At 36.6% G+C, this 22,149-nt stretch overlaps 2 protein-coding genes across 3 annotated transcripts; both read left to right on the forward strand.

Annotated features, from left to right (window-relative positions):
• The first annotated feature begins 728 nt into the window (after positions 1-728).
• Positions 729-9,865, forward strand: LOC124629560 (probable peroxisomal acyl-coenzyme A oxidase 1). Of its 2 annotated transcripts, none has more exons than XM_047163045.1 (14): positions 729-890; positions 2,005-2,148; positions 2,881-3,043; positions 3,459-3,627; positions 4,097-4,220; positions 4,489-4,733; positions 5,053-5,213; positions 5,656-5,818; positions 6,215-6,405; positions 6,758-6,907; positions 7,282-7,387; positions 7,717-7,869; positions 8,236-8,352; positions 9,240-9,865. In XM_047163045.1, exons 2-14 carry the CDS (start codon positions 2,025-2,027, stop codon positions 9,384-9,386), a joined length of 2,013 nt encoding a protein of 670 aa, XP_047019001.1. In that variant the 5' UTR covers positions 729-890; positions 2,005-2,024; the 3' UTR covers positions 9,387-9,865. The 2 variants fall into 2 exon arrangements, with proteins under 2 accessions (XP_047019001.1, XP_047019077.1); XM_047163121.1 differs by lacking the exon at positions 729-890 and adding an exon at positions 1,545-1,751.
• Positions 9,866-11,823: 1,958 nt separating this feature from the next.
• Positions 11,824-22,149, forward strand: LOC124629499 (probable peroxisomal acyl-coenzyme A oxidase 1). Its single transcript, XM_047162924.1, has 13 exons — positions 11,824-12,488; positions 14,209-14,365; positions 16,570-16,744; positions 17,216-17,339; positions 17,632-17,876; positions 18,212-18,375; positions 18,620-18,782; positions 19,124-19,314; positions 19,623-19,772; positions 20,103-20,208; positions 20,579-20,731; positions 21,147-21,263; positions 21,639-22,149. Exons 1-13 carry the CDS (start codon positions 12,356-12,358, stop codon positions 21,780-21,782), a joined length of 2,022 nt encoding a protein of 673 aa, XP_047018880.1. The 5' UTR covers positions 11,824-12,355; the 3' UTR covers positions 21,783-22,149.

Consider the following 22,149-nt stretch of genomic DNA (forward strand, 5'->3'; position numbering starts at 1 on the left):
TGCATGGTTATTTTTTTTATTTCACATAGGTATACCTACGTAGATCGATGACACATTACATGACACGAAAGTCTTATGTAAACGCATTTATAATTAACTTTCTATAATCTATACATCGGTAGTTCAATAATTGACAATCGTAAAAACTTAAATAGTCGCATAAATTACAATTCATTGAACCTAGTTCACCTTTGTAGCAATCCATTGGGTACCAGTGATTCGATTAAATGGATAAATAAATAAATAAAATTCATCAATCATGCTTACGCTATGCTTTTCGGTCAGGACTTACCTACAGCTAAACATGCTTTGCCTATGGCTAAAACCATTTTTATTAGCGTTTTTTGTCACCAGTACTTGGCAGACAATCGAATGCTTAAAAAAGTTAGAATTTATAATCAGTTTATAAATAAACATAAACAATAATAATTGGTTGAGATATAATATACCTACAGGATATGAAAATGTATGTACAGATAGGTACATGTTAAGAAAAATAGAGCGAATCATCTTTTAAACAGATTTAAAAAAATACGCCTCTAGTTTTTATTTTATGAAAGTTAAGCAAAAACTTTACAAGATACTTTATTTGTGTGTACCTACTTTAAAATGACATAAAGTTTAATCTTTGAACCTTCTCCTATTTTTCAAGATCAAGGTAAAACTTAAACATTACCGGACAATGTTCGAAAGATTGTAATTGCAACCATCATTTACGTACATAGTTGTTTTAGTATAGATACAACAGTTGTCAAGTCCGCACGCACACACGCAACTTAACCTTGAAACAAGAAAATATTACGCTAAAACGCAATAAATAACCAATCTAATAGTTTTACAAGTGATGTGAAGTTCATTTTAGTGATAAGTGATTACTGGATATCAAAAAAGTAAGTTGTTTTGTGTTTTATTGAGATAACGTCTATAATTATTATGTTTATTTACCTTTGGACTAGATCCGTGACTCTCAACTCTCAGTTTAATTAATTCGAGAAGCATTGACAGATGTCGCTTTCGTCCATAGATTCCAATGCCATCTAGTGTGATTTCATGAAAGTTAAAAAGGCGCGATAATTTTGAAAGATTTCTTGTTGAACATCTTGAAATTTTGACCTTCTGCAGGGCAAGGGTTATCTTTTGTTTGATAAAAATTGTACAGATTTTCTATGAAATAGCATGAGACGATGTGCAAGTAATATTTTTCTCTGAATGCACTGCAAGAAATGATGGATGATCGGATATTTCGATAAACACAAGAACTTATCTGATCCAGAAGCACACTGAAGAATGAAGTATCCTATGGCCACTGATAGATTTTTAATGTACCTATAAATATCTATTCCCAAAATAAATTGCATCTTTATCGATTCAGCAGTTTTCGCAGCCAAAAGTCAGGCCGATTTAAGTGACTTGATTGCTATGTCACCCAACTACAATCTAGTACTGTTTTAATGTCACTAGAATAGCTGGTTTTACTCAAAGTCAAAGTTCAAAGTCTCGTAAATAGGATGAAACTCGTACTTTGGACTTTGTACCATTATTACCTATATCAACATTGTGTTTAAATAAAAACGTAGTCGGCACATGTCGTCAGTACATATTTATAACTAATGTGATAAGTGTATCTGAGCAAAATATTTATGTATTGACGTAGATAGCTTAAGCTGGGATTAATAAAAACTATTAACTAATAAATCGATTTAAAATCAGACTGTCACAGAAAAATACAGACCTCCGCTTAACATTATTTGGTAAAACCATAACTTTCTGAGATTTTTTTTAGTTGGATAACTTCTTAATAGTTTACTATACTTACCTACTTACAAGAGTAGTGTGTTCAATTTATTCTAGGATCTGGATTCGCAGACGAAATCGCGAGCAGAACCTTGTCAAAAATCTTAGTTGTGGCAGCCCCCCGCATAATCTAATCATTTGTTATCACTCCAGTACTTATAGAAGGAAAGATAAATCGCAATAGTAAATATCATTAAGTACAATTCGCAGTACAAAGGTGGTGTTCAAACATGGCAGAACAGAAAATATGCGAAGATCTGGTGAAAGAAAGAAAGAAATGCTCTTTCGATGTTCAGGAATTGGTACATCTTATTGATGGAGGCGAAAAGGGAACCAAAGAGAGGAGGGAAGTCGGTAAGTTTTGTTTTTGTTTATGGTTTATTAAAAAAAAATGGTATCAGGATTTATTATAAGTTGGACATAAGTTTAGCTTCAGTTGTACAGCCTCCCTGGGAGAATATCATCAATATAAAAGATATATAGATAAAATCATGCTGAAAAAATGTTATTGAGTAACATTTCTGATCATAACAAGAAATACTGTATAGTCAAATACTCTTATTTTATGAAAAATATTTTTGTGTTCATAAATAGTATCATTACCAAATATAATTTTGTGAATAACACTACCTGAGCCGTAAGCTGTTTATAAAAATATTTCAAGAAAAGAGCAACAAAAATTCACAAGTATACTTTCCTATGTTTTTTTTCTTTATACAAATAAGAAAATATCTCTCTCACGAAAATATTTTTGAATTTTAATGCCACGGCGATTTATCACATAATTAGCTAATTTGATAAATTGTATAATTTTACAATCTTTATGAGGATATTGTTTATCATAGGAAAACAAAATCTGTACTATTTTTATAAACTGAAGAGTTTGTCTTTCTGTGCTTGAACCAACTAACGTCAGAAATTACTGGTCCGATTTGGTCAAATCCTTCAGTTTTAGATAGTCCATACAGTGAGAAAAGCCTGTAGGTACATAACTTATTACCCGCGTACGTGATGATACCCCTGACTAAAGCTGGTTTTCAATACCTACTTGGCTTATGTAAGCAATCAATATTAATGTATTTTCAGAGAATTTGGTACTAAGTGCAGAAGGGTTCAACAACAAAGATGAGGTACCAGAAGAGTATTTAAGTCATAAAGAAAGATACGAAAACGCCATCAGAAAGGCTTGCATTTTGTACGAAATTTTAAAGAAGTATGCGGAAAAACATGACACTATGGACGCTTTCAAGTAAGTATTAGTAAGAGGAGGAAAAGATAAAAATAATATAGTTGAAGTTAATCGAATCGAAATCTAAGCAGAATATCAAAGAAACTGTATCTTAATTTTCCGCATTATTTCTGAGTGAGCTCGAAAGAAAGAAGGCACATAAAACATTTCAGTTTTGATATCAAAGGACTGAATTACCTAAGTCAAAATTAATGTTGATTGTGTAAGTTATTACCTGCAAATCTATGAGACTGATAATAGTTATCCATTTGGAGACGAAATTATGGTAATTTTAACTTTTGCTATTGCATCTGCAATGTACAACACTCATAATATCACTTTCCTAATTTTGACTACAATACACACACCCTTACAACACAACATACACAATCTAAAAACAACCTAATTCAATTGAACATAAAGTCTATTTTCCCAGGCCTTCAAACAAGTACCGTGTGACATTCGGCGTAGTGAAAGACATATCCCCATTCATGTTGCACATGGGTATGTTTGTGCCGACCATACTGAATCAGTCGGACCCTGATCAGATGTCCGAGTGGCTGCCCAAAGCCATGTCCATGGGGATCATTGGCACTTATGCACAGGTGAGGAAACTTAGTCAGAGATGAATTTTATTGGAAATTTCAACGGGATAGGGAAGGGTTTACGGTCGCTTCTTTTGAATACTGATTAATATTTTTTTGTTTAATAATTAAACATTTACATGCACGAGAATAAACCTCTGGAGACATAATAATATCATCAATATACATATTATATTATCTTCTGGTAAAAAGTCTTGGAGCTCAAAAAGTGTTTCGAATTTGAAATCTTGGGAGATGGCTAGCATTTCTTATGGACACGATCTTTTTGCATACCAAGCAAAAAAGTGCAATATTTTTTCATTATACAAAGTAGGGACAAAGTAATTAATTCTGTAGTAAATAGTATTTGTGAAATGACGGCATAAAAAAGAGTAGAAAACGTGCTGAGCCGAACCCAAATGAAATTTGCATAAAGCAGATGTGGCAAGAAGGATAAATTTTGCTAATACATAGCACGCATTTCTTGCAGACTGAGCTCGGTCACGGCACATTCCTCAGAGGTTTAGAAACAACAGCTACTTACGACCCCAGCACAGAAGAGTTTGTTATACACAGTCCTTCCCTCACGGCGTATAAATGGTGGCCTGGTGGATGTAAGTATACAAAATAATGTATTTTTACTTGGACTATCAAACTCAACGATTTATCATCATATGCCCTTATATCCCCAACTATATTTTGGTCGGCTTTTAGTCTACTGCCTATCTCCTCAAACTATGAATTTAACGTGCATTCCATTCCACAGAGGAATTTGTCTGTATAAGATGGCGTTGCCTAACGTTATGTTATGATCGATCAGGCCATAGAGACTTACCATCTAAATGTTGAGCAAAGTTAATAAAACTTTCAATCTCTTTCCAGTGGCCCACACAGCAAACCACTGCATAGTAGTAGCTCAACTGTACACAAAGGGGGAATGTTATGGAGTCCACCCATTCTTCGTGCAGATCCGTGATACAGAGACCCATATGCCTCTCCCGGGAGTCAAAGTGGGAGAGATCGGGCCTAAGATGGGATTTCAGACAGCGAATAATGGGTTTTTGGGCTTTGAACACTTTAGGATACCGAGGAGGAATATGTTGATGAAGAATGCTCAGGTGTTGAAGGTATGTTTATCAGATGGTCATTTAGACTTTCTTTTGATGACAATGTTTATCTTTTTATTAGACTTTATTTTGATGACTAAAATCCCTATCTAACATCGAAATGAAAAACGACTACAGTCCCATTAAGTTGCCTCGTTATTCTTCCAATGAAAGCGACAACATTGATGGAGATAAAATTTGGTATCTAATAGATGTAAAGAGGCGTACGTATAGTCCAGCTTTTTACAGGTGCACAATTCTGAGCGAAAAGTTTGTCATCATAATTCGTGTAAAATAGAGGTTACGGACATCGCCTAATGACACAAATTAATCATTCCAGGATGGAACTTACATAAAATCCAAAAACGAGAAGCTAACATACGGCACCATGGTGTTCGTCAGAGTGCTCATAGTGACAGACGTGGCGTATGAACTGGCGAGAGCCGGTACCATCGCCGTCAGGTACTCTGCCGTCAGGCATCAGTCGCAGCCTAAACCTGGGTAAGGATTTCCATTTGGGTTTTTATTGAACACGTCCATATTTACCAAATTATATATTTGTATAATTGTACTTCTTTGTCTTGTGTTTTGTCGACGGAATCATCATTACCGCTCTTGCAGTCATTGTCACTATCAGTTCGACTACAGGCCCTCCAGGGCTGAACATAGGCCTCCTCCTCTCAGTGTCGGTGTCTGTCAGTGGTGAACGATTTCCGTTCAAGTCTGTCTATTCTTTATTATAAGAAGCACCTTATTCAAATACCGCCCCTTTCTTTTGGTATTCGGATGATATAACTTTTTTGAAGACAGCATTTTGTCTTAACATTAAAGTTATTTATAAAACTATATAATTAAAATAATCTAAAAGAGTATATCCCCTCTCTTATCCCTGATATCTACCTACACCTATGTATATTAATTTTGTCAAATTCTCCTTCCCCAGTGAGCCAGAGCCTCAGATCTTAGACTACGTGACGCAACAGCACAAGCTGTTCATAGGTGTCGCCACTAGTCATATCTTCAGGGTCACGGGCTACTGGCTGTGGGACAGCTACTCCAAGGTTATCAAAGATGTTGGCAAGGGCAATATGGATCAGTTGCCTGAGGTAAGGATGACTTATTATATTGGTTTTTCTGCTGTAGAAAGGTTTAGGATGTCTTTGTGTTTTTCAATATGCATAGATTGTCTGAGTATTTTTGCCGCTTACATTTGAATATTGACCATTTAATTGCAGCATATCTGCAAATATTTATGTTGTCATCACTTTGATCTGAAAATTAGATCGAAGCAGAAGATCTCGATTGAATCGTCTTTTAGAACGAAAATAGTGTATTTCAAATTCAGTTAGCTCTCTGAAATACAAAACCACGGCAAACTCCCAAAACTTTCTTCTGTAATATTATAGGTTTATACGACAAATACCCTCTCTTGACAAAAAAACTGCTACCCTAAAGGACTTACTCAAAGACAAGGTCGTCACTATTTTCATATCTTCTTCCAGCTACACGCCATAGCGTGCTGTTTGAAGGCAGTGTGCAGTCGGGACGCTGCAGCCAGGATCGAGGAGTTCAGGCTCGCGTGTGGAGGCCACGGATACATGGCGTCCTCTAACCTGCCCATTATTAATGGCATAGTGACTGCCACCATTACCTATGAGGGAGAATATACTGTGCTGATGTTGCAGACTGCCAGGTAAGAAAAGGAAGGTTTTATTTAATGCCACTTGGAGGAACATATTAAGCATATCTAGATATTTATTGTATTGTACTATTTATTAATTATATCCCTTAGTTGGCTTATGTCTTGCCGATCATGATATATAGCACAATCAAATATAACATGGTCGTTCTTGGAAGCAGAATCTTCAGGTATTTCTTGCCAGAAATTGCCAGAGAGATTTTTACTTTTGAACACTACACTTAACTGTGTACTTATCCACCTACAATATCATTACAAATCAGGGTTGTTTTTCAGAGCATGGAGATAAAGTAGTCCTTAATATCTAATAAACCTCGGTTGATGATAAAATCATTTTTGTTTCCAGATTCCTAGTAAAAGCATGGAAACAAGCGACAATGGGCAACGCGATGACGCCGACCGTGTCATACTTGGTGAAGTTCAGCCAAAACGATAGAGTGGCCTGGGAGAACACGCCTTCAGGCATCATCAGCGGCTTTGAAGCTATCGCTGCTGGGTAAGAACAAAGATTTCATATAAAACTTTTATGAAATAGTCTTCAGATTATCATCACCCTCTTTATCGTGCCGCTGTAGGGAACAGGCCTTTTCTGGTATAGTCATTCATTGGTGTCCAAGACATACTTAGAAAGAACATAGGTATATACCTTACAAAAGTTACATTGGTACCTACTTGCCTGACCTTAAAAAGTAACAACTTAGAAAAGTTACATCTTTATCTACTTACCTGACCTGGAATGGAACTCGCACACTCGTACTTGAGAGGCTGGTGCTTTAACCAGTAGGCCACCACAAATCCCTATTGGAAAAAAAAACTATTTTTTCTGTATTAAAGTAGATTATTATATTTTGTCTTTATTTGTTTTTGTAGAAAAACGAAAGCTGCGTATGAAAGTCTACATAACTACGAGAAGACTGGTATGGATTACGAGGACGCCTGGAACAACGCCTCGGTACAGCTCGTCAATGCTAGCGAAGTGAGCCATTGTTTTTGTATATTTTCATTTTTTCTGCTGAAATGCACTTGAAATTAGCTGTTATTTTGTCAAATTACCAAATTATTAACAATATTTAGCTTGGGTAAATATTTTTCCTTTCCTTATTTTTTTTAAAGCAGTGCGCCGTTCAGTACTAAATTAAAGATTTGTGTTTATTTGCATGTTTTTAGTATGTAAACCGACTGGATAATTTGCGATAAATATTATTTTTCGCTCTTATTTTCAGCAGCTCAATATTTTTATTGTACTTACTAGACACAATCCCTAATTCAATCTATGATCTAAAAATATTGTCTTCTTCCTTCTAGGCTCACTGCCGCGCCATCATAACATCGGTCTCCTGGCAGGAGATGGTCCGTCACGCGACCAACTCGTCACCCAGCCTGGCACCAGTGCTGCTGCAGATGGCTGAACTGTATCTCATATACTGGGCGCTGGAGAAACGAGGGGATCTGCTCATGGTAAGGATATAGGGTATTGGGATTTTTGGGAGAGGGTTTAAATAGTATAGTAGGTAGTTATAAAAATCACCACTACCTACTAAAAATCATCATCGACTAACGAATTGACCCATTACAATTAATTATCTATTTGTTACCCAAATAAAAATAAAGTAACCTATAGTCAGCCCATGGAATTTGCTTTAAGTACTGAATTCTCGTAACAAGTTCCCTGAAAACCATCTATGTATATTCTGGAACCCTTTGAGCCGCGGCCCAGGGCCGCGTGAACGCTTTCGAACCCGGAAACTCGCCAGAATTCTGGAATACTCTTGATTTTACAAATTACAGTAGGTTAGTTCTTTATCGGCATATGTTTTGTTGCAGTATTCAACGATAACAAGAGATGATATAGCTAAACTGCAGGTCAGATATGAAGAACTGTTGGCGTTGCTGCGACCAAACGCCGTCGGCATTGTAGACGCGTTCGATATTCGGGATGAGGTAATATCATTTAATTGATGATGATGAGCAATATACTACTTACGTTACACGAGGGGTGATCCAAAAGTAATGATAATTGATAATAAACAATGTGAATAATGGTATTAAAAAAATATATTTTTCAACATAGTCTCCTAATAAGTCAATACACTTGGTCCATCGTTTTGCTAAACCAAGAATTCCTTTAAAAAAAAAAATCTTTACTCTGACTGTCCGAAAATTCTTCAACTGCAGCCATCACTTCGTTGTTGTCTTCAAATTTCTTGCCTCGCAGGTGTTCTTTGAGCCGAGGAAAGAGATAGAAGTCACTGGGGGCCAAATCTGGGGAATAGAGTGGGTGTTCGAGTATTTCGAACCCGGATTCTTGGATGGCAGTCATCGCAACTGCGGCTTTGTGAGACGGAGCGTTGTCTTAATGGAACAACACACCTGCTCGCAGTTTGATGAATTATTGTCGACCATCGCTATTCAAATGATTGTATCTCCAAGAAATGATGACCTATTTATATGATTTTTTTTATCCTGAACTAGTGGGTATATAAAGAAACTAAACAATTTTTTTTGGATTTTTATGAAGTCTAGAAATACCCTCTTATCATTACTTTTGGATCACCCCTCGTATGTATCACTTGTATGTACCATATATGAACCACCACATTATATATACCGCTTGTATGTAGCATTAACATAAAGGTTTTTAGCATAGCATAAACGTTTTAGCATCAGGAAAAAATTGCGCGCGAAGCAGCAATCTTTGTGCGTGATTACACGCTAGCTGTACACAAGCATGGATTCCACCGAAAAGTTCGCTCGCACATTTGTTCGCGAACATTTTGGTGAAATTCCGCCTTTAGGTTAACTTTTCTAACCGATATTCATTATTTTAGATTCTAAACTCCACCCTGGGAGCATACGACGGTCGCGTGTACGAGCGTCTGATGGAGGAAGCGCTGAAGAGTCCGCTCAACGCGGAGCCCGTCAACCAGAGCTTCCACAAGTATCTGAAGCCTCTGATGATGAAAGCCAAACTGTGATATGTAAATTGCAATAGGTTTAGGAAAATAACTTAAAGTACAATAGTTTAAATAAATGGTTTCGGATTATGATAAGGGTGGCTACGCATAATGAGATTTAATGTAAAGCCCAGGAAGAGATTGTAAAGGTGGGATTCCGCCGGTGTGAGGAATAAATGTTTCTTCTGGTCACCTCGCTCTAGTAAACAGAAGCAAATTAAATATGTGAGAACATTTATAAAATGTCTGCCAAGTGGCAATCTTTTTGCGTGAACAAATGCTGGTGAACTTACGCTGACATATTTTTTAGCGAACAAACGTTGCCGAACAATTTTGATGGGATCTCGTCATAACTAATGTTGATGGAATTCATTGGATGGTTCTGGGCCATAATACGTAAATGAGAACAATTAAATCTATTTAATCATGTATGAATGTTGTGACCGCTTTTTGTACATTTATTTATACCTTTTTATAAATTAAAATGATAATGAAATCGATATAGTGTTTTATTGTTTGATCATACATTTAATATGTGAAGGAAGTGTGGATCTTAAACATTACTGTTGCTAGAAATTGATTATATTTTAATTTTCTTAGCCAATAGCAAGCGCTGTGTCATGTAGACAAATGTCTGAAACCGAAATTAAATAAATTTATTTATTTACCTACATTTTCTAAAACACCCAAAAAATAAACACTTATCATTCAGTCCGAATTATTTGCTCAATTCATTTAAAAATAGCTGCGCAACTTTGCAATCGAGGAGGTCATTCGCATTTGCAGTAAGTACTTAGTCAAGGGCATGCACAGTGCACACTGTGACTGCACATTGGGTTGGAGTGTACGTAACGGGACACTGAGGAAAAAAGACTTAGAAAATTTTTGCAAAAAATTATTTTTTTGTATTTTGTTTATTTTCTCGATTCTATCGTATAGAACACCAAAAAATAAGGCGAAAAGCATCTGGGTGATTTTTGTCTCCGACCAACCGTTTGTCGTCTAAACGATGTCGAAGGGATTCCATTATAAAGGCACCAGGGACTTAGAAAATAAAAAACATTTTTTTTTTATTTCGCTCAAATCGTTGTTTTCTTGATTCTATCGTATAGAACACCTAAAAATAAGGCGAAAAGCATCTGGGTTATTTTTGTCTCCGACCAACCGTTTGTCGTAAAAACGATGGCGAAAAGCATCTGGGTGATTTTTGTCTCCGACCAACCGTTTGTGTTTTTGCACTTCAAGTTAGGGAGTCGATAGTGTCATGCAATGGAATTCCAGAAACTCCCAATGTAGGCTTGACTATGACTTTCAAGGTCATTCGACCTTGACCTCCAGAATCACGACCGTCACCTCAAGGTCACTAACCATTAATATTGACCCAAATTTAGGATACAAGAGCGAACGAAGCGAGCTCGGAGCATGGGGCACCCCGACTCGGATAGGTTAGGTTAGAAGGGATAAATAGAAACGAATCGCTGCAAATCCGACCCCACGTGGTCTAGTTTGTCCCAACCCTAGAGAGCAATTCAAAAGCGCGTAGGCGCGTAGGGGCGAGGCGGCCCGCGAGCTGAGGAGCAGGTGGTTATTACGCTTGTCGCCGCAGCTGAGGCTGGCCGGCGGAGCCGGCCAGCAAGCCAAAGCTGCGGCGGTAAGCGTAGTAACCATCTGCGACGACAAGCTCGCGTGGGACCGCCGGAGCACCGCAGCGCCGGAGCCGTCACAGAAAACCTTTGGATTGCATGTCCCTTTTTTGACATATACAATTTTTTTAACACTCGACTACGCTTACGTATGTATGGCTTTCACAGGGGAAGACACACACACACACACACACACACACACGCTTCCTTGTCTATTCAAGGAAATCACGGATCTTGCTTTTCGGAATTTCAACCTTGTCTCAAGGTCAATGACTATGAGGACAAGGTCAGTGACATAATTAGAATCGCGGATGTTACTTAAAAAATTTTGACCTTGACTTCAAGGTCATTGATCTTGACCTCAAGATCAAGGACTATGAAGACAAGGTCAGTGACCTTAATAGAATCGCGGATTTTACTTAAAAATTTTGACCTTGACCTCAAGGTCAAGGACCACGAGGACAAGGTCAGTTACCTTACTAGAATCGCGGATTATACATAAAAATGGACCTTGACCTCAAGTCATTGACCTTGACCTCAAGGTCAAGGACCATAAGGACAAGGTCAGTGACCTAACTAGAATCGGGGATTTTACATTAAAAATTGACCTTGAGGTCAAGGTCACTGACCTTGAATGACCTTGAGGTGCACCATGGTGTTTCCCCACCCTTCTACTCCCACATCCCACCGGGTCCCGAAGGCTTGATTAGGCGATAGATTTTGGTGAAATTTTTCTAAGTCTTTTTTTCATAGTGTCCCGTTTCGTATCCACTGACCGCACATTGCACATGCGAGTTTGAGTATTGAAGTGCAACTGATATTATTAGTAGCAGTCGAGTTTTTATCTGATTGGACATGACTTGTGTGTTTGATTATAAATGAGTGATTTCAAATGACAGTGCTGTGTTAAACAGTGGAAGTTTTGTAATGTTTTGGTGCAATTTTGGCTAATGAGCAATTGCAGTGAGAAATCGACAGTAGCTATACCGACAGTGGCCAGTTTTATCAGTGTGTTTACAAGTTATATAATCAAATTCATTTGTGATAATGAAACGTAATAAATGCATATGATAACAATGCCTTTCAAATTGTATCCGGGTGCACATTCGCAATGCAATAAGCGATAAAAAATCGAAAAAATCTTTCTCTTTATCATGGAATTTGACGGCTGTTAATCAAGGCGAATTATGCTAAATACGTATTATATGGATATTAAGTGAATAGAGTAATGAGGTCCGATATCGGAGTATCTACTTAGACACACTTCAAAGTATCATTTCGTTCGCCAGAAGTCGACGCGTCCACAATTGTTTTTGAATTTAAATATTTGTTTTAATGTTCTGAAAAATGAGTCAGATCTCAAAAATGGAGGTCCATCCTGACCTAGCGATGGAGAGGGCGAAATGCAACTTCAATAAATTGGAAGTTACGCATATCCTTGATGGTGGGGAAGAAAATACTTTGCAGAGAAAGAAAATTGGTAAGTTGGAATTAATTGAGGTTTTTAGTTGTCCATGGTGAAGATATGGTGAAGATGATAGCATTGTGGTCTACTATCGTCAGTATGGAAAACATAGATGAGACCTATTCTTACCTATATACTTTGGGGACTGGTACTGAATTGGCGTAGGTCAGTTAATTAAACAGCTAACAATAGTTAAAAGTCAACAAATTAAAATTTTGACTTGTTGTGCTGGTAAACTTTTTCTTTTTTTGACGATAATTAATTACAAATAATATAATCAATTGTGATGTTAGAATTTTCTTTATTAGTAATTTACTCAAGTTTTATTTATTTAAGTTTCTTAAGTATAACTGCTTAGTTTATTTTAAATTCCTATTTGTACTAATACAACCTGTTCAATATATTACAAATTGTGATGTTGTATTAAATTATTAGGTTCTATAATTCTGACCTCTTCAATGTGTCATGCCTAATTCCATACTGACAATGGTTGTATTAAAAAGTAGTACCATAGCGTTTTCACACTGGCGGATTTTGTTGCGGGTTACGATCGGTTTTCTAAGTGCAACACATTCCGTGCGTCAAAAAATTTTATTTATTTATTTTATTTTATTTATTACACTTTTTGCACACATTTTACACAAAAACAATGTACAAAGGCGGACTTAACGCCTTAGGCGTTCTCTACCAGTCAACCTTTAGGTGGAGGAGAAATTTCATGGCAGGTGCACTAAATATAAAAGAAAAATCGAAAATATATACGTACATAGAATTATTATACATACACATATACATATATATAATATTGAATAAACTTTAATACATATATAAATAACACAAAATTAAATGCACAGTTGTGTTAATTCTGCAAACTCTGGTGAAGATACTCACGAAGCTTCAATTTGAAAGTGAATCGGCTATTTACCAATTTCCTATCCTAATTTCCGAGGGCAACTTGTTCCATAAAAGAATAGATTGGACAAAAAAGGAGGAATGAAGGAAATCTGTCCGATGTGAGGGACATTGGAGAAGACGGTTGTTTATTGGAAAATCGGTCACGGTTTCAGATGTCAACGTTTTTATCCAAACAATTTTATATTTCGTATGTTCGCGTGCCCCACCAACCAAGCGATGCCGCGCGGAAAAACTTTGCGGAAAATCGGCTAGTGTGAAAGTGCTCTAAGTTCACCTTCACTTTCCAATTTGAGTCACTCTCAAGATAAAGACAAAGTAGGGGGTATCGGCTATCAGGACTTAGCTTATCATTATGCAGTTTTCTTTGATAATCATAATTAGATACAGTTTTTATTGGAGTCTGATAAGCTAGGTCATAAACAGTTCTGGTGCATAACGTTGTAATGTCGCTAAGCAACGGAAAAATCATATGTTGCCACGCAAAATTTTCTCAAAATTAGCGCACCAAAATGGGGCCGTTCGGGGAACGATTTACTTTATAAGCTTGGTCCTTGTAGGTACGCCTTATTTGGAACCGGCCCATTATTTAAAAAATAAAATCACCAATTAATCAAGACCAATCTTTGACAGATTGATTTTGATTTGGCAAGGAAGCCGAACGCCTCGGTAGTTTTAATGACTGATACCTACTGAACGTTACGTGACCTACAAGAAGACGCCTGACCTACCTTCGTTTTGGTATCTCCGCTTTTTTCCTTCCTTCGCTGGGTTAACTATACATACAAAGTTATACTACAGTTTAAGCTTTATACTCTTGCAGAGGACATAGCCCTGAACGATGGAGCGGCTCGTGATGCTATACCAGAAGAACACATGAGCCCTAAGGAGAAGTACGAGAATGCCGTCAGAAAGTCCTGCGTCTACTCAGAGATTGTCAGGAATATACTCGCTGAGCTCACCGGGTTGGAGACTTTTGGGTAATTAAAAAATTTGCCCACGTTCGGGTCAACTAACGGCCGACTGTTTAGCTGTGGGTGAAAATAACATGAGATCAACTCCTATTTTCCTCCACAATGGGCAGTTCCTTTGTGCCTTCGTCTTTGGTTCCTTACTTATTCTTTTATCATACCGGTATGTAAGCGGTTTCCAGAATACTAATTTGAATATAGATAGAGTTATATGTTCAAGTGTCGCATGAATCCAGAATGTGTTTCACTATTATAAACCGTTTGAAATATGATGACGATCATGATGATGTTAATAAAATAATCGGTAATTTACGGAAATGGTGTTGTTAGGTACTTGTAGTCAGAATATTTTGACTTACATGGAAGTAAGTAATGTAATGACTCATGACACTAAAGGTTAAGTTTCCGGCTTCTCTAGAAAATTCGTAAATCTCATTGTTTGGATGGATAAAGTAGCTATCTACGAGTTATGCCCAATTCGTCATTTTAGTGATTTGGCATCCATAAAAAACGTGTCCCGATTTGTCATTCGATAAAATATTTTATTTTGTTTAGTCTCAATTCGTCATCCGTACTTTATTTTGTAAAAAGTACTGTCAACAAGAAAAGCTTTACACAACGCACGGCCAAAATCAAAATACCAGGATCGCATAAATCAGATGAGTAATATACTTACCAATCAACGAGTGTCCATGGAACTGTCCACCATGTACTAGGACCGCATAACTTACAGGAGTATAGCAGTCAAGAGTGTCACGATTTTACGATATATAAAATCAGGTAATAAAACAGAAGGCTTTTGTTTTCTAGAAAGAGACAAAATATAGAAGAAGGGGTAAAGTATGGTCCGGTTTCTATTGTTTTATGTTAGTAACTATTTACTATTATCGGTATTAGCAAAAAAACATGTGGTGTAAATGCATTATTCGTTGATTTTTGAGGTAGTAAAAATGAATACCAGAAAAACAGTAAATAGCACAATTTGTGACCAAAACTTAAGCACATTTAAATAAATAAAATAAAATAAATATATTTTCTTAATTGTGTATGGATGGTAATTGTCTATTTCACCACCACCCTAAGGTAGACTGGTAGAGAACGCCTAAGGCGTTAAGTCCGCCGTTGTACAATGTGCAAAAAGTATTTTAAATAAATAGTAAGAACAAGAAGTTTAAGAAGATAATTGAACTGAAACGTTCTGTTTATACGAACAAGGTCCAATAAAAAAAACTGCAGTATGTGCAACACAACTGCTGACTAGATTCAAATTGTTTTTGTTAATTAAAGATATTTATTTTCTTGTTTGTTAATATTTTTATGTATACAATCTCTTTGCTAGTTATGGGCTCCTGGTACTTTTGTTACCGGTACAAAAAGTATCGAGTCACATTTTCGGGTTTATAAAATGCCCATGTTGACGTCTTCACCTGTGTTTTAATTTAATGTTATTATTTTATTATATTTATATGAGAGCTATTAAAACCTCTACCTACATCGAAGATTTTCATTTAAAATTTCTTCTAACACTTTTATTTCTGACGGTACTCTGCTACGTGAAATTTTATGCGGGTGACGAAACGAAACTCAAAATTTAAATATTAAATTATTTATTTTGCTCGAATGACCAATTGGGATTTGGTGTATGGAAAAAATAGTTGGTGACCAATCGGTACTAATGACAAATTGGGAATAACTCGTATCTACGCATTGTTTTCAATTTATGTTTTGATTGTATTCAAATGGATTCGTTGTCATTGTTGGACAAAGTAAGATCATTTGCGAGGGCAAATGTTTCCGGCCGAGAAAGTAATTTTATCGTATTATACCTATGTAATAAAATATACCTTAGTGAATCGGCATTTCATATTTTTTTATCGATATTAAAAATAGCCTCCAGAGCTTTTTGGAAAATGATGATCTATCTTTCAACACATAAAACTAGAAAAAAAATCTATGAAGGTTAAAATTAAAAAAGCTGAAACTAACCTAACCCAACAGGCTAACCATGTTGTTAAGAATCTTTCACGGACGAGTTTGTTGTATCCATTTACAATATAGATTACAGAAATCAAGTACAGTTTGTTAAACTTTGCCAAACCACTTAATACTTCAACAAATAAACACAGTGCACTTCTAATCTTGATAATATGTAGTTAGGTTCAGAAAAAAACAAAATAAGAAGTTTAATGAACCTTCCATTTTTTCTGCGACAGTCTCAACTCCCCCATGCTCCGAAGAGTATCTGATGCCTTCTTCAAGGAGGTATCACCATTCCTCCTCCACTTAGGCATGTTTGTGCCCACCATCATGGGTCAATGTACTCCAGAACAACAGGCCTATTGGCTGCCCAGAGCGCTGGATATGCAAATCATTGGGACCTACGCTCAGGTGAGGTCTTGACCCGTTTCGTAATTGTTTTATACGGCCAATGGTCTTATAGTAACAATGTTATTGTTGAAAATAAGTTATGTAGTTTTTGATGAATGATTTTTGAAAGAACGCTAATTTACCGAAATGTAACGCTTTCTGTAAAAATAAAATCTATCAATTTCACGGTAAACGACTGACTTGTGATGTGGTTTTAAGTCTTTGCTTGTGATGATGGTTAGGTACTTGTTTTGTTGTTTATTAAATAGAACAATTATTAGGTAGTTAAGTAGAAATGGCTTGTTCTCCTTTTTCTTACACCTGAACCGTCAAATCTTTATTCAACCCAAATCACGAAGTGCATCTGTATGACAATGCAATCAAATGACAATGCACTAAATTGAATCAGGCCTGTAACCAAAAGACCTCAATATGCATCAGACACAATGAAGAAAGGATCAAAGATCAACATATACCTATGTTTCTTTGTAGACGGAGCTAGGACACGGCACATTTATACGAGGGTTGGAGACAACAGCCACGTATGACCCTGAGACTGAAACATTTGTGCTGAACACTCCTACCTTGACGGCTTATAAATGGTGGGCGGGAGGATGTAAGTAGATTGTGTATTTATTTAAGCAGTGTTTTAGATGCACGTAATAGTTAAAAAAGTCCTTGAACACGGCTGTTAATAATACCTACTGTCTATATATGGATGGAACTATACCGACCAAGGTGCAAGGAGGACCTAATAAGATTTTAAGTGACTTCAGTACCATCAAAGAAAGTAAATTAGATATCCGTATTTGATCAGCAAGGATAATTCAGTGCACTTTTATTTATCTTTACAATGTAACATAGGTATGTATGGTCTAAGGAAATCTTATACGAATAATTTGTTGCAGTGGGCAACACAGTGAACTACTGCATAGTAATAGCCCAACTATATACCAAGGGTGTATGCCATGGGACCCACCCCTTCATAGTACAGCTTCGAGATGAAGACACCCACATGCCCCTCCCTGGCATCAAGATTGGAGAAATAGGACCAAAGATGGGCTTCAACACTGCTGATAATGGCTTCTTAGGGTTCGATAACTATAGGATACCTAGGGAAAATATGATGATGAAGAATGCTCAGGTTTTGAAGGTAAGAACAATAATATAGTTTCCATGAAAGTTTGTAGCAGTTGGTCATTCTGGGTATACATTTACATAATAATATAGACCCGATACCTGCTTTTATGTCAATTTTACAAATACGTTTATTAAACTACTATACAAAGACGTATTTAGCTAGTTAACAACGCTGGAATTTTCATTTTGAACGTCCTGTCGTTCCACTACTATTTATTTAAAACACTATGAAAGAATTACAGCTATATAAAAACTTAACAATAGAAAGAAATAATAGACGACAGAGAGCCAATTATAAGTCTTCGCTGTAGTCAATTGCTTCCCTAATCAGCTTACTCAACCTTTCAGGATGGTACTTACGTGAAAGTGGCGCGTCATGGCAAGATGACCTATCAGACCATGGTGTTTGTTCGCGTTATGCTGGTCAATGAAGCTGCCTTCAACCTGGCTAAGGCTTGCACCATCGCTGTGCGGTATTCTGCTGTACGGCGCCAGTCGCAACCTAAGCCTGGGTAAGCTGATCTTTACGTTATATTAGGAGACTGAGGGAAAGGTAAAAGTGTATTAAGCATTCAAGTTATTTTCAAAATCCCCGCGTAACCCCGCGGCTTGAAAGGCACCTAAATACTGATGGAATCGAGATTAGATTAGGCGACTTTCCGACAGTAGGTAGGTACTTGTAACGAAAGCAATAAATAAGAATGCAACTTTTCTTCTTGATTACCTACTAATGTAAATAACGTTTCTGATTTCCAGTGCTGGAGAGCCTCAGATAATGGACTACCTGACACAACAGCACAAGCTGTTCATCTGCATAGCTACTGCGCATGCGCTACAGTTTTCCAGCAACTGGCTGTGGAGGAGCTTCAGTGCGGTGCTCGCTGAGATGAAGCATGGCAACACTGATACGTTGCCAGAGGTAAGTTGAGAATAATAAGGTAAAGAGACCACGATCTGTGAGCGTATCTAAGTGTGCCTTTGTCTTCTTCACTAGTAATGTTACTTTCGGGTACAGAATTTACCCCAGAAATGCCCCAGAAACCATTTTTGAAATCTAGATTAACATAAAAATCTGCTAAATTAAGAACCTGTTTCTTTTTGGAAGATATTCGAGTAGGTACTCGAAATCCAAGTGACTATACAGACCTACTCGATAGCTCTTTGATATTTGACATTCACTTAATATTTAACGGAACCTTCTCCTACGAAATTAAACTTGTTAAAAATTTTGATTAAAATATTCATGAACTTTGATTCCAGTTCCATGCTCTCTCAAGCTGCCTGAAAGCAGTAAGCACATCAGATGCCGCATACTTCATAGAGCAGTGTCGCCACGCGTGCGGCGGTCACGGCTACATGCTGTCCTCTGGCTTACCTAACTTGTACAACTTCGTGTCGGCCACCAGGACCTATGAGGGAGATTATACTGTTCTGCTGCTTCAGACTGCCAGGTAATAAAACCTTTGGTACCTAGTAGAAGGTTCGACCATGATGGTTTCGTCATTTCTCTGATTGCACTAGCGTTGGTAGATAGAGCTGCTTTGGGGAAGAACTGTCTTTCTTCATTATTTATATTTTACGAACTGTCAATACTATACATGTATAAGTGAGTTTAGTATAGTAAATTATAGCTGGGTATTATTTTTCTGGACCGTTTGAGGCTAGTTTCTAACAGCTCAATATCATGATTACCATCAAGTTTACCAATACCATTTGTTACCAGATTAAAAACAATACATACTTACATTTATTTTTCTAGGTTCCTAATAAAAGCATACGAGCAAGCAGAGGCAGGGAAGCCAGTAACACCGACCGTGTCGTATTTGACGGAAGCTTTTTCCGGCAACAAAAGTATTTGGTGCAGTAGTCCAGAGGGCATCGTCAGGTCCTTCCAAGCTGTTGCTGCAGGGTAAGTAAATAATACCATAGAGTAATAGGTATAATGTAGACATAATGACAATGTATGGCTTTCTAAAGGTATACATACATATAAGGTTTTTAATACTTAACGCTTCTATAGGTTACAAGATTTTTTTTGTGAGTGATACCCATATTTTCACATTCCCTTTTATTGATGACATTATTTAGATCTTATTTTACATATTTTATTAATGTCTTTTTTTTCATAGTAGTTTCCACAATTGTTTTTTTTTATTTTTATTTATTTTTTTTTGTTTGCATCAGGCAACTAGGGCCTATAACTACTGCTGTCTTCATCGTCTTACTTTTTTGGTTCCAGAAAAATAGGTGTATGCGTAAGAAATATAAGGAGTCGGATGCGAACGGGCTTGTCTCAAGAGGATGCTTGGGAACTGTCCACCATACAATTAGTTGCGGCTTCAGAGGTAATGTAGTTAAATTATTGTCAAGTTCCAACAAAAATAAATTATGTACTTAAGCATTTTGATCCACGTTACTTCTTAGCGTAAAAATTTCTCTAAAACTAACTGTCGCTGTTGAGAAAAGGAGCGGTTGATTTGCCATAGTATTTCCAGAAGCGCTGCTAGAAATATGAACTTTTACAGCCTTACTAACAAAAACGTAACTTCTGTTGAACACTTGTTTAAAAAATGTGGCTGCAAAATGGACCTTATTTCAACGTCATAATCTGGCATTTTTTTAGACAAGTGTTCAACAAAAGTTTTTGTGGTAAGACGGCAAATATTTTATCATTTTACATTAACTGTCGTAACAAATGAGAACCTTTCCTCCCAGGCCCATTGCAGAGCTGTGATATCAGACACATATAGTCAAGAGATCGAAAGACTGACAGCTAATTCTAGTCCAAACGTCAAGGGAGTTATGGAACAGTTAACAAGAGTGTATTTATACTATTGGGCGTTGGAGAGGACTGGAGAACTTCTCATGGTAAGATTTATAATAAATAACTATATCAAATCAAAAATCGTTTATTCAAACTTGACTGTAAAACAGCACTTTTTCACGTCAGAAATTTACAAAAGACAGCCCCCAAAACGCCCACCCTTCACCAATTCCTATGTGTTTTTGCTGGGAAGAACAAGTGGCGCAACAAACTCCCCAGCAACACATGTTTGTCTGTAGCTTAGCAGAACCTTTAAATATTTTTTTATATACATAGTATCCAATATAGGTAGATTTAAAATAACTTGTCTATCGGTTGATTTGCAATTAACGATAGGAATTGATTAGGTACTACAGTTTTGGATCAAAACCTATTTTCGAATACAACGAATTTTTTTCTCTTTCCTTTTCCTTATTTGAGTCAGAAAACTGTAAACTCATTGGTGTTTGCCATTTCCAGTACACCTCAATATCAGAAACGGATATCTTAGATCTACAGCTGCAATACGAAGACCTTTTGCGAGCGATAAGACCTAATGCAGTGGGACTCGTGGATGCATTCGATCTGAGGGATGAAGTAAGTACTTATGGATAAGGGTTTTTTTTATCAGAACCTCAATTTACTACTTCCAAAGTAGTTTCTATTAGTAGCTGCGGTCGGTTTCATATATTTATTTTGAAATAATTTGTAAATTCCTTCTATAAATATAAAAAAATATAATTTTGATTTGGTTGATGGTTTAGTTAGAGGCTTTGATGTTAATTATAAAATGCTATAAAATACATAACGATGCTTTAGTTAAAGTGAAAATCTCGTAAATGTAAAATACTCAACTTTTCAGCAGTAACATATAGAAAGCTGTTAATTACTACGTCGTCTCTCTATAGACGAATAAAAAGTAAAACCCCTAATAACAAGATTTTAATGTTGATAAAAACCTCTTTATTCCAGCTCCTTCATTCAACCCTAGGAGCCTACGACGGTCGCGTATACGAACGTCTGATGGCCGAAGCTATGCGCAGCCCAATGAACGCGGAGCCTGTCAACCAGGCCTTCCACAAGTACATGAAACCTTTGCTGAAGGGGAAACTGTGATATGTGCTACTATTTGTTTTTAGTTAGGAGGTTCTAGAAAATTCTTTATAAAATGTTGTTACGTAGGTAAAGATGATAGAATATGGTTCCTACAGCGTGTGTGTTTAATATTCAAAATTGTCTATGCTTAGATTATGATTAAGAATATAATTGAGGATAAAAGCATTATTTAGGATAAATCTATGAATAAAACAATATTCTTAAGGTCCAGTGAGAGTATCCTATTTTTAATGTTAAACGTTCTTTGGTCGTAAATGATTAAACGATTTACATAAACTAATGAAACCAATTTTGAAAATCGAATGAATTGCATAAACAAAATTGAACTTGTGAATGAGGTTGAAAGCTTTTTAAATGATTTACAGAT

This window comes from Helicoverpa zea, chromosome 1, assembly GCF_022581195.2.
Source record: "Helicoverpa zea isolate HzStark_Cry1AcR chromosome 1, ilHelZeax1.1, whole genome shotgun sequence".
NCBI lineage: Eukaryota > Metazoa > Arthropoda > Insecta > Lepidoptera > Noctuidae > Helicoverpa > Helicoverpa zea.

Excerpts from the sequence above, each read along its gene's own strand:
- LOC124629499 (XM_047162924.1), top strand. The coding sequence starts at position 12,356 with ATGAGTCAGATCTCAAAAATGGAGGTCCATCCTGACCTAGCGATGGAG. Across the intron at positions 12,489-14,208 it reads TTTGCAGAGAAAGAAAATTG|AGGACATAGCCCTGAACGAT; the intron begins GTAAGTTGGAAT and ends ATACTCTTGCAG. Across the intron at positions 18,783-19,123 it reads ACACTGATACGTTGCCAGAG|TTCCATGCTCTCTCAAGCTG; the intron begins GTAAGTTGAGAA and ends CTTTGATTCCAG.
- LOC124629560 (XM_047163045.1), top strand. The coding sequence starts at position 2,025 with ATGGCAGAACAGAAAATATGCGAAGATCTGGTGAAAGAAAGAAAGAAA. Across the intron at positions 3,628-4,096 it reads TCATTGGCACTTATGCACAG|ACTGAGCTCGGTCACGGCAC; the intron begins GTGAGGAAACTT and ends CATTTCTTGCAG. Across the intron at positions 5,214-5,655 it reads CAGTCGCAGCCTAAACCTGG|TGAGCCAGAGCCTCAGATCT; the intron begins GTAAGGATTTCC and ends CTCCTTCCCCAG.